Source organism: Nicotiana sylvestris, chromosome 8 (assembly GCF_000393655.2).
Source record: "Nicotiana sylvestris chromosome 8, ASM39365v2, whole genome shotgun sequence".
Classification (NCBI taxonomy): domain Eukaryota; kingdom Viridiplantae; phylum Streptophyta; class Magnoliopsida; order Solanales; family Solanaceae; genus Nicotiana; species Nicotiana sylvestris.
Window position 1 is genome coordinate 8,643,922 of NC_091064.1, and position 13,226 is coordinate 8,657,147.

At 37.6% G+C, this 13,226-nt stretch overlaps 2 protein-coding genes across 2 annotated transcripts; both read right to left on the minus strand.

Moving 5' to 3' along the window:
* Nucleotides 1–1,289: 1,289 nt before the first annotated feature.
* On the minus strand, nt 1,290–2,057 carry LOC138874654 (uncharacterized). The gene has a single exon (XM_070153427.1). It carries the CDS (start codon nt 2,055–2,057, stop codon nt 1,290–1,292), a length of 768 nt encoding a protein of 255 aa, XP_070009528.1.
* A 2,765-nt stretch (nt 2,058–4,822) lies between these two features.
* On the minus strand, nt 4,823–7,319 carry LOC138874655 (uncharacterized). The gene is made up of 5 exons (XM_070153428.1): nt 7,104–7,319; nt 6,966–7,034; nt 6,575–6,694; nt 6,047–6,205; nt 4,823–4,900 (listed from the first exon to the last, which is right to left on the minus strand). Exons 1-5 carry the CDS (start codon nt 7,317–7,319, stop codon nt 4,823–4,825), a joined length of 642 nt encoding a protein of 213 aa, XP_070009529.1.
* Nucleotides 7,320–13,226: the final 5,907 nt, after the last annotated feature.

Here is a 13,226-nt window from a genome sequence, read left to right on the forward strand (position 1 = left end):
TCCCTTTTTGATGATGACAAACTCTGTACTTTTTTACTCACTTAGACCCTGTAAGAACTCAACTTAATCATCAATACAAAGTTTAGAAAAATGTACTTATCATCAAGGACCAGGTTAATTGGGTTATAAATATCACTTATTCAGAATATGTCAAGCACAATATCTCTTCCCCCTTTTGACATCATCGAAAAGTTGCATAAACAAAGTGTGAGTCCTAGATTTTTAATAAGTACTCATGGCCATTGGGGCATGGATTAATCATCAGTAATCAAGCAAACATATTTAAAATATCAAGAAAATATTAACATTCAACAAGAGCAAAAATAGTAGATACCATTGATAGAAGATATGCTGCTACCACTATCCATAACCAGAAAGTAAAAATATTCAAAGAATGAGCAAAAAGAAAGAAAAATCCCTAATCCGGGTCACTAAAGGTACTAGACAGGTTCAAGAGATGAAGGCTAGAATTCCTAAGGCTTGGGGGAGCTAGAGGGTTAGTTTTGGGTTTGGAGAAAATTCAGCATATTATGAAGAATCCCATCATTCTTCTCCTTTTCCTTGGTAAGCTCAGTTCTGAGAGCATCCCTCTCAGATTCAACCTCTGCTAAGCGAGCCTTCAGCCTAACTATCTCAGCATCCTTGGCCTCACTTTTCTAAACAAGAGCCCTGACTTTACTGTTGATAGTTGTCTTCTTGGATGAACCAGGTTCATTTGGAAAGGCATTGACTAAATAGTCACAAGCAAGCAAAGTATTAATGCCAAAGTAATCCTTGCTTATGGCCATTTCCCATTTCTTCAGAGGCACATTGCACCTATCTAGAACCGTAGTCAAAATAAAGCCATAGGGGGTGGCATGAGCCTTGGAGCCATTGATAACCCTGTCCAGTAGCTTGATGATGAATGCATGCCAGTTAATTTGCCTTCCACTTTCAAGGCACTCCATCAGAACTAAGTCCATATAATTTGCAATATGCCCTCCTGCCTGGGTAGTAGGCACTTGTTGACAAACTCAAAAATGACTTTGTGTTATGGCTTCATCTCACTCTTGTGCACAAACTTGGTCTCATTCACTTCTTTAACATCATAAAATCTCTTAATGATTTCAAGGGCAGGAGGAAGGGAATCTGGACTTGGCCATCTCTGTCTGGTGTAGTCATCATATCCCTCAGCAGGTATGTCTAGAATCTCTCTCAGCTTCTCTGCATCAAATGTCACTTGAACTCCTTTGATTTTGCTTGTAACTCTGTCATCTTTGACCTCAGTATTCGCCATGAATTCAATGATTTCATTTCTGGCCAATCTCCCATCCATCTGAAGGAATGACCATGTCCTTCCAGCCCTGAGCAGCTAGGGTGTCAACCAAACGAACCATTCCTGGTTCCATCAAATCTTTCAACAATCTTCCCTTCAAAATTTTCCTTTTGCCAAACTTGGCTAGCTTGTCTTGTTCACCATCAGACTCACTTTCTTCTTCGCCACTCCATTCCTCATCTTTAAAAATTCTAACTTGTTTGCTTTTCACTGCAAACCTTGTCCTCTTGGCCAATGAAGGTTCATCAGCCTTAGACACGGATGAAGACTTCTTAGAGGAAGTCTTGAACTTTTTGGGCTTGGGGGTCTTAACCTCCATTGTTGTATGGTCCTCCTGATGAACCTGTTCCATCTCCTCAACATCAACAGCTTCTGAGGACTCTACAACCTTATCTTTTCTTTTATCCATCATCTTATTCTTACTTTCAGCCAAAACCTTCTGTAGGTCTTTCTCACTCTGTTTCACCCTGCTTCTTGTGGCTCTTCCCTTTGGCAAGGGAGTTTGAGTAGTTGTTAGAGAGGAAGCCTTTTGTTTCTTGGAAAGTTTAGCAGCACTGAGGGCTTTTGGTGTTGGAGTTTTCCTTTTCTTTGGATCATAACTAACACCTACTTTCTTTATAAGGTCTGCTAGGGTCTCCTCAATAGATGAACCAGGTTCATCTGCCTGTGAACTTAGATTAACCAAACCTTCAGGAGCCTCCCCAGAACCACTTCCCCCTGACTTCTTTCCACTTTCTTCCATAGTTTCCTGTGCAACCCCACAAATAGCTGGTACATGCTATTCAGAAGTGGGCGAGGAATCAGCCACTCCTTTTCCTTTTCCCCTCACATCACCACATTCACCCTCTCTCTCTTTTTCTTTTACAATTTTCTTTTTACCTCCACTCCTTCCAAATTCAGGCATTTCTACATCCCTAACAGGTCTAACCAAAACAAACTTATTTTCTAGATTTTTAGCCAAAGCAAAACTTATCTCAGAAAAGGGGGTTTTGTGCCTTTTCAGAGTCAGACGACCCAGGTCCTTCCCCTTCACTCGCAGATTTGAATGAATCGTCTGAGTTCTCAGAATCTTGGGCTTGGGAAACCTTCAATTGTGCGTTTAATTTCTTTGACAATGCACCTGAGGCTACAGTTTTTTGTGCTAGCATTTTAATACGTCTTTTTTTAGGCTGGGGGTTTGTACTGGGTGGAGAAGGTGTGGAAGAACCAGAAGGGGATGGTGGTGGAGGAGTCCCTGAGTTATCTTGAGGGTTCGACATTGTAGCTGATGACTTGAAAGAGTTTGGGAATTAGGCTTTTAGAGAAGAAAACAATTTGGAATGAAAAAGGATTTTTGACGGTTTAATATAATGAGGGTGGCAGAAGGTAATAATGGGTATTTAAAGAGAGAGGTCCATTTAATGGATAACAATAGCTTTAGCAGTCAATTAGAGGTCTAATCAACCTAAAATTACAGGTTGAATGAACGGTTAGGCTTTCCTAGATTTTAGGCATTTTTGTGGTGAGAATTCTAACGAGGATGGAACTGGTTTAAAACAAATGGATAGGATTTTCTAATGTGTTGGACAATGGTAGAACTCTGCTCATGATTTAATTATTTATATTTCTAATTGTGCAGCGTATAGAAAACATACCTTGGCATTCAGATGAACCAATACTGATGAACCAGGTTCTTTATTTAAAATTCTCTTGATCATGCCTCAATTTACCACAATAGAGAAAATTTTATTAGAGATCAGTGAGTCATATTAACACATGTCACAGGAGTATACTATTTAGAGTATGAAGCTGAGTAAAAATTAATCTAGATATTTACACAAGTTCCAGATTTCCTAGCCATTTTTTTTCATTGTGCTTTCTGAGCTGATCCCATTAGGTGATCTTAATAATCCCTAATTCTAACATGTTCCTTTCAAAACTTTCTCTACTTAGTGCTTTAGTAAAGATGTCAGCAATTTGTTTATTAGTAGCACAAAATTCTATGGTAATGAATCCTTTCTCATAGTTGTTCCTTAAGAAGTGATGTCTAACATCTATGTGCTTAGTCCTCTTATGATGAACTGGGTTCTTTGTCATACTTATAGCACTAGTGTTATCACAAAAAATAGGAATGCAACCAAATTCAATGCCAAAATCTATCAGTTATTGTTTGACCCACAGCAATTGAGCACAACAAGAGGCAACATCAATATATTCAGCCTTAGCGGTGGATAAGACCACTGAATTCTACTTTTTAGTGGCCCATGATACAAGACATGAACCAAGAAAATGAGTCATAGCTAAGGTGCTCTTCTTATCCATAAGGAAACCTGCATAATCAACATCAGCATATCCCACTAGATTAAAGTTACTACCTTTAGGATACCAAAGACAAAGATCAGTAGTGACTTTCAAATATCTCAGTATCCTCTTGACAACAGTCAAGTGAGATTCCTTAGGATTTGCCTGAAAACAAGCACACAGCCCTACACTGAAAACTATGTCAAGTCTGCTAGCAGTAAGATACAAAAGCGAGCCAATCATACCCCTATACAACTTCTGATCAACAGATGAACCAGGTCCATCTATGTCTAATTTAGTAGCTATTGCAATGGGTGTGTCTATTTCCTTTGATTCATCCATTTTGAACTTCTTAATTAACTCTTTTTCATATTTCTACTGATGGATCATGGTTCCATTTGGGTTTTGTTTGATCTATAAGCCTAAGAAAAAGTTAAGTTCACCCATCATACTCACTTCAAACTTACTCCCCATTAATTTGGCAAAGTCCTTACTCAGTTTGTCAGTGGTTGCCCCAAAAATTATGTCATCAACATATAGTTGTACTACAAGTAGATCCTTATCTTTTTCCTTCAGGAATAGAATACTGTCAATTTTACCTCTCTTATAGCCATGTTCAAGCAGAAATTTGGACAGTCGTTCATACCATGATCTAGGAGCCTGCTTGAGTCCATAGAGAGTCTTGTCTAATTTGTACACATGTTCTGGACACTCCTTGCCCTCAAACCCTAGATGTTGTTTGACAAACACTTCTTCTTTTAGGTAGCCATTCAGGAAGGCACTTTTGGCATCCATATGATGAAGATTGAATTCCATGTGTGCTGCAAAGGCTATGAGGAGTCTTATTGCCTCCAGTCTTGCAACTGGAGCAAAGGTCTCATCAGAATCTATGCCCTCCTCATCAAACTTGTTTCTGAAGACCATTTAGTGCCAATTACTGATCTGTCCTTGGGTCTTGGAACTAGATGTCAAACTTGACTTCTCTCAAACTGATTAAGTTCATCTTGCATTGTATTTACCCAATCTACATCCTACAAAGCCTCAACAATTTCAATAAGAGATAAGAAAGCATCAAAAGCACATAGATTCTGATGTTTCTCCCATGTTCTGTTGCTGAGGAACATGCTCATGAACATGTTCCATTAGGGGATTGGTTTCAGTTCTTCTTTGTTCAATTCCCCCTATCTGGTTTCCCTGGATGGAAGAACCTATTCCATCACATGTTCCTTATTTTGGTGCATCTTCAGCTTGAGCTGTGACTTCACTCAATTCTTTTACCAGCCCAATAGCTTCATCTTCATATTCCTGTCTCTCAGAAAGAATGCTAGTTTCATCAAAAACTGCATGTACACTTTCTTCTACACACAAAGTTCTTTTGTTATACACTTTATAAGCTTTTCTATATGAAGAATATCCCAAGAATACTTTCTCATCACTTCTGGGATCAAACTTACCTAGGGAGTCCTTTCCATTATTGTGCATAAAGCACTTGCATCCAAATGCCCTAAGATGGGATATATTTGGTTTTCTCCCTTTAAGTAACTCATAGGGAGTCTTCTCTATATGAGGTCTAGTCATGCATCTATTAATTATGTAACATGCAGTATTTATAGCCTCTGCCTAGAAGCTATGGGGCAGTTTACTAGAAAGAAACATAGTCCTAGCCATATCTTCAAGAGTCATATTCTTTCTTTCAACTACTCTATTTTGTTGAGGAGTCCTAGGGGCAGAGAAATTATGATCTATACCATGCTCATCAAAAAATTCAACAAACTTAGCATTTTCAAATTCAGTTCCATGATCAGACCTAATTGATGCAAGTTGATTACCTAATTGTTTCTGAGTTTTTCTAATAAAGGCAGTAAACATGTCAAATGTTTCATCCATAGAAGTTAAAAACAGTACCTAGGTAAACCTAAACTAATCATCAACAAGTAACATCACATAGTTCTTACCACCTCTGCTCAATGTTCTCATTGGACCACAGAGATCCATATGAACCAGTTCCATCATCCTGGTTATACTTACAATTTTCTTGCTTTTAAAAGATGATCTTACCTGCTTCTCCCTTGCACACGCCTCACAAACTTTGTCTTCCTTGAACTTGATATTAGGTAACCCTATAACTAGGTCCTTGGAGACTAATTTGTTGAGTTAATTTAGACTTGCATGACCAAGTCTTTTGTGACACAGAAGGGGATCATTGTCCATCACACTCAAGCAAGTGAGTTCATTTTCTGAAAGAGTGGACAAATCTACAATGTAAATGTTGTTAACTCTTTTTTCCTACAAAACAATCTTATCAGTGGTAAGATTTATCACAAAACATTTGGTAGAGGTGAATGCTACCAGGTTACCTCTGTCACACAATTGTGATACACTGATTAGGCTATATTTCAAGCCATCTATCAAGTAGACATTCTCAATGGAATGTAAGTCTGTCTTACCTACCTTTCCAACCCCAATGATCTCACCTTTCTTCTCATTTCCAAAGGAGACATTACCTCCTTTTAGATCCCTAAGTGAAAGGAACTCGTTCTTACTTCCAATCATATGCTTTGGGAAGCCATTATCCATGTACCATATTTGGCTACTTCCCTTCACTTGGACCTGCAAAACAAAATCAGGGGTTAGTCTTAGGAACCTAAACTAGTTTGGGTCCCTTTCTATTAGCAAATGGGTGAATTAAACACTTTTGGCCCATCCAGTAGGCAGCCTATTTTACTCTTGAACAAAGGTTTTGTTCTTTTGACTGGCCTTGTCTTTTGCATTACATTCACTTTTCTAATGACTAGTCTTGCCACAGTGTGAGTAGATTTTATTTTCATGAAGTGTGATGTACTTGCTTTTAGGATCCCACTTAGGTGATGGGGTCCCATAGCCAAGTCCTCTCTTGTTGCTACTGTGGTGTTCTTGTAGCCAAGATAGTGCATTAGAAGACTTATTCCATTTGTAAGTTCTGTCTAGTTCATGCTTTACCTTCCCTAGGTTTTCTTTTAAGACTCTTATTTGTTCATATTTCTTGTACAGCTCATCCTTCATTTTTCCTAGATTTTCTTCTAAGGTGATATGTGTGTGATCAACCTTCTTCTTACCTACCTAATTTCAGTTTTAAATTTTTAGATCTAAGTTCTAAGATGCTAGTGACAAGTTTAAGAACCTGGTTCTTCAACTCAGTATTTTTACTATCACTCTCACTAGCCCTAGATTCTAGATTTTTGCAATTTGCTTTTAAGATCGCACACTCCCTAGACAGTTGTTCCTTCTCATTGTTTATTACCTCAGACTCATCAATGAAGTCTAGCAATAATTTAGATAACCTTTATTTTGACAAAAATTTAATCTTGTCTTTGAGATGAATCACACTTACCTCTTGTTCATCATCTGATTCTCCAATGGCCATAAGTGCTTGTTCATCTCCAGCTTTATCTTCTGAATCCTAATCTGATGTTTCTCCCCAAGTAGCAACCATAGCCTTTGTTGATCATTTGTTCCTCTTGGGTTGAACCAGTTCCTTCTTCTTGTTCCTTCCTTCGGCCCTTTCCTTCTTCCATTCAATTTCCCATTGAGGACAATTTTTGATGATGTGGTCAGTCTTGCCACATTTGTAGCAGCCCTCGTTGGTCTGTTTCTCAGGAGCCCTTGGTTTGTTGAAGGTTTTACCTCTTGAAGAACCCTTTCCTCTCATCAGGTACTTCTTGAAATCCCTTGTGATCATGGACATTTCATCATCCTCTAGATCTACACCTTTGGCTAGAGAGCCAGACTCCTCTCCTTCTTAGGTGCATCCATTTTCATGGTTTGCCTTCTCAGTCCATAGGCAGTGAGATTTTCAATCAGTTCATCCAACTTGAGAGTAGCAATGTGATTTGATTCCTGAATAACAGTGATTTTGCTTTCCAATTTATTGGTAAGACCCTTGTCAAGATTTTCTCAATCTTGTCTTCTTCAAGGATAATTCTTCCAAGAGATTTAAGTTCATTTGTTAGTGTTGTGAACCTTGTGTACATCTCCTAGATAGTTTCTCCTTCCTTCATGGTGAAATTCTCATATTGAGAATATAACAGTGTTCCTCTTGATCTCTTTACTTGAGGAGTTCCTTCATGGGCCACTTGTAAGGTATCCCATATCTCCTTAGCAGTAGTACAACTTTGAATCATGTTGTACTCGTTTGGACCTAGTCCACACACAAGACATTTCTTGGTCTTGGCATTTTTTTCCCATATCTTCAAATCTTCAGCAGTGCAGTCAACTCTTGTCTTTGGCACGTCCACTCCTTCAGCATTCTTCTTTGTAGTAGCCAGGGGACCATCAATGACTATATCCCAGAGTTCATAGTCTTCTCCTATGATGTGGTTTCTCATCCTATTCTTCCACCAAGTATAGTACTGACCATTATAGAGTGGGGGCCTAGCAGTGGATTGCCCTTCTTAGTTTTCAGGTGGTGCACTCATCTTGATATGTTTCTAAGGTGTTAGCCTCTTCAAGGATAACCCGCTCTAATAACAATTGATGTTTTATACTTCAATACCACACAAGAGGGAAGGTGATTTGTGTGGTACCCAATTTTTGCTTAACTTTATTATAGAAGGACATGGTTCTTCTAGGTGTTCCAACTACTATTGTTTGCGGAATAATAAGTAAAGAAAATAAAGAACACATATATTTTTACGTGAAAAACACCTGGCTCAAAAGGTAAAAAAACCACGACCTACTACTCAGTAGGATTTTCCCAAACTTCTAGTAAAATCATTAAGCCAAAAACTCTTTTGTAAACCTAGGATTAACTCTAATCCCGTTGTGGTACACAACCTCAACTGTTGCGACAACTTCAATTTAACTCTAACTTGAACACTCTAAGTACCTAATACAATTGCTTCTATAAAATCTAAAAGGTACAATGTAAAATCACCTACTACAATTGAACTGGAATAAAAGATAGACACTTGGAACTGGTTCTTCTATCTGGTTCAAGTAGCTTCAGGATTGCACGCTTGAATCACAGACAAATTGCTTGCAAAATTGCCTTGCTATTTTTCTCTCAATTCGTGTTTAACTTCTGCTTATGTGCATTACCTGTAAAAGAGAATAACACTGATGTTTAAGGGGTTAGTAATTAGAGATTAACTGGGATACATATGCTACTCTTCTATGGTAGAAGAGTTCTAGTTGATCTCATACTCTAACTCTATCCTCTTTCTAAATTGTGTTCTCTTCGTGTAAGAAGTCTTTCTCTCCTTATCCAATATGCAACCTTTTCGATCAGATCAGGAGATATTACTTCCGATAAGTTAGATTTATCTCCTTCCCGTGCATCTCACATGTTTGGGTTGATCACGACTGTGCTTCACAAGATGGACCTGGTCCATGTCTGAGTTCTTTTGTCAGTCTTCAAAACTTCACATTTACTTGGGCCAACAACAACCAAACATTCAATAAATACTTTAAAACTAACAAATTAAAGTTCAATTGAACATAACAATCCAAAACCAAGTTAAAACTAATTACAACAAGTTCAAAACTGGTTCTATTTCTCTAGTTCAAAGTATGCAAAAGTCAAGGGATGTTTTTTACAACATCATTATCACCGTCTGATGAACTTCCATCTTCAAGACGGTATAGAGAACGGTCTTGTGGAGGACGGGAAGAACGATCATGGGGAGGACGGGAGGAACGATCACGAGCAGGATGGGAGGAATGATCATGTAGAGGTCGACCCTTTGGTGATGACTCATGAGACCGGGGCAATGGAAAAACTCCAGTAGATAGGAGAGTTTTGATCTGAGCTTGCATGCCAAGGAATTGAGCATCTCTGACCCTTTCTCTTTCTTTGGCTGCTTCTAGCTCGGATGTGAGCTTTGTCAATATCTCCAGCATAGCGAAGAGACTCTCCCCATTAAGTTTCTCGCCTTGCGAGGAAGTCCCTATTCCTTACATTCCACACTTATAGCGATGAAATATTTTAGTAGGAAGCCTGTATACCTTCCCCCATTTTGGACCGCCAACAGACTCCAACCATATTCTTTCAGCATCCTCGTCTGAAGGTTGGGTTGGCTCGCCCAATTCACCAGCTGGGTGACTACAAATGAATTCCTCCATGTTACTTTGGTAGCAACCCTATATTATTTTAAATTAAATCAGTATCTCAAAATTCTTATAAAAGTAAATTATAATATTTAAAGAAAATTAAAAGCTTACATATGCATTCAAGGCCCGGTCCTAGACCCACCTTTCTTGATCTGTCTCTTTCTTCTTCTTTACAATATGCGTCTCCGTGAATAGCTCATCATGGCTCATTGGACGCCCCAACTTTTTTTCCTGAAAACAAATTAATTTAGTTAATAAACAGAATAGATATACTTAGAAAAGTAAAATAATTTAAGCAATTATGTACCAATCTTCTTTTTATTGTCCCTAGGCTGATTGCACCTCCGGTGTGCAAGGAGCCTCCCTTCTTGGATGGGCGATCTTTCTTTCCTTTTTCGCTCATCTCTAAGAACTATGAGGTAAGAAATTGCCTTTGCAAATCATCCCATAAATTCTAAAGTAACCAGCCAGGCCTCTTGTTCTTCTTTCTAGCATCGGAGAAAGCATCCGCCAATCTCTTGCGAGCTTTATGATAAAAATTTGCAGCCACTTCCGCGCTATAGCGGTCTTCCCATACACACTTGCTCTGTATTTTAAAACTTAAATATTATATGGAAACATCATAAATATAGATTATTAAACTGCTTAAAATAATATTTATACCTTAAATTGATTGAAAATTTTCTCCTTCAGCGAGAATGGGAAATCAGTCCAAGTCGTATAAGGGGCATCATAAAGCTTTCTGATGGCATTGGTGATTATCCTCGTAGTCTTGTTACTCGGCTTGAACCTGCAATTTAACAATAAAAATACATTAATATCTTAGTAAAATTTTTACAAAACAATAGATGCAAAAATAACAAATAACTTTTACCCATCACCCTCAAGGACTATGATGATCCTGCCATATTGATCATAATGCTCTTCCTCGCCATTATAGTTCAAAGCATGTGTATCAGAGTCATGTGTGGACAGTGTAGGGGTCAAATCTACTACCTTGCAAGCGAAGGCCTGAAATAGATGGAGTCGCTGATGAAGATGGTTGCGATCCCTGTGACTGCGACATAGTTGGATGCGACCCAAGTGGTTGTGATACTGATGGTTGTGACTCGAGTGGCTGTGACCCGAGTAGTTGTGACATGGATAGATGTGATCCATGTGGCTGTGATATATAGGGATGTGATATAGATGGCTGCAATACCGATGGTTGCGATCCACGTGGCCGTGAGGCAGCTGGACTGTATGTTGGACGTATAGTCATATGGCCTTGTGATGAAAGACCTGGTGTCTGGATGAAGGTGTAGGGCTCGTGATGTTGTGGCATCTCAGTATAGCTGTGTGGTGGAGGATAAGACATAGGCATCTCTGAAGAGGGTAGAAAAGAGGGAGTATTATTATCTACCCTCCTCTTTCCCTTCCTAGCCTTTTCTCAACCCCGAGAACTAGTAGGATCATTGTTACCTTGACCCTTGCCTGCCATCTGCATAATATAATATATATATTTAAATTGAAACATATAAGAAACTAGCTATAAAATGAGAGTGCTTTAAAAACCCAACTTTTTAGTGCTTTAAAAAACCAACTTTTTAATCCTTATCGACGTATTGTTCCTCGCCCGAGAATTCTTCGTCCTCACTTGTTTGAGCTTCATCAGTTGATTCTTCGTCCTCATTTTCTATAATTGCTACTTCATTTATATCAAATTCTTCCAATATGCGTTCAGGATGTTCCATATCATTTTCTAACTGATCGTCCACTATTTGGTGAACACTTGAGATATCGTTTTGACATACATCATCTAACACATTCTCGACTTCCACCCTACCTACATGCTTAGTTTTTATTACAACCCACCAATCGTACTTATTCCACCGTAATGGATAAGGAGCATAATATACTTGCCTAACGTTATGTGCAATTATGAAAGGATCATAACGACAATACTCCCTCATATGTTAACCTCAATTATATTGTATTGGTTGTGTACTCTTGTACCTCTTATTGGATTTGGGTCAAAGCACTTGCATCTAAAGAGTATCAATTTCTTATATTTCAACCTGTATATTCTAGTTCTATTATTCTTTGACCATACCATAATAATCAATATCTGCAACTTGGTTGCTATCACCACCTTGAACCCACATCCCGTTGTTGTTGCTATTTTTATTTTTAGAGCAATCCTATGTATGGAACTTATAAGCATTCACTACGTACTTAGACATTGTTGTGACCTGAAGCCCAGGTCCCCAAGATATATCTTTCAAAAATTAATTTACACTATTATTTGGATTATATACCTACATAGTGTTAAAAAAATTCATAAGTTAGCATAACTTACAAACATTATTTACCTATATAGTGTTAGAACATTATTAGGATAAACTTACAAACTGTTTGAACCACGTATCAAATCTCGTATATACAACATCATGGCCAAATTGACCCACGAAGTGACTGTGACGCATCAAATATTTTTAGTAGTTGCATCAATATGTAATCACAGTAAATTTATATTTTTATAACTAATAAATCAATACTTACTTGAGAAATGGTACAACTTCGGGATAATTTAGCAACACATGAAGTGTAGCTGACTTCTACTCCATATCACTCAAACTTTTCTTTCTAATATACTTAGAACATCGGTCTGGTTAATTGAATATGAACATTGGTGGATATAATGGATCATTCACACATTCGACTGTGTGCCTATTGGGCCTATTCCTAGAACATGGCACGTTACTCTCAAAATAATAAGAACAAAAATGTGCAGTTTTCTTTGCAAGAAAGGCTTCGCATATAGATCCTTCAATCCTATTCTCCTGCTTAACAAATTGTTTGCATTTTCCAATTGTTCTATATAATGTCATGTTAGCCAAGAATAAATAGAATAGTCAAACTTATAATATTACCTGTCAAAGGGATACATCCAGTTGCATTGAACAGGTCCCCTAAGTCGTGCCTCGTGTACAAGGTGGATTGGAAGATTAGTCCACAAAAAGTAATTCTCTATAAACCCCTTCCTATAAAGATGAAGCTTAACTTCTTTCGATTTTTTAAACTTCATACAATCACATCTGATACTAGGGAACCTAATTACTCCTTCACTTTGGTAAGGTGGAAGTGACATTGCATGTCTAATAAAATCATCAACCCCTTCTATAAAATCCTCCCGTTAGGATAATTCCTATTGTACATCGAAGTACGATGTTCCATCCATACAAATAAAACAAAAACAAATTAATTTATTCTACAATTATAAATTAATTAAATCTTTTTTAGTTAATTCAAGATAATGATTTTTTCCTAATTACACCAAAAAATAAATTATATTAAATATAATTAATTATAAACTAAAAGTTCAATTTATATCCTAAAAAGTTTCACTCATATCCAAAAGGTCTAATGTATTTCCTAAAAGTTCAATTCACAAGAACAAATCCTAAAAATTAAAAGTTCAATTCATATCCTACGAGTTTAAACATAAACTAAAAGTTCAATTTACATCCTAAAAGTTCAACCCATACCCAAGAGGTTCAATTTA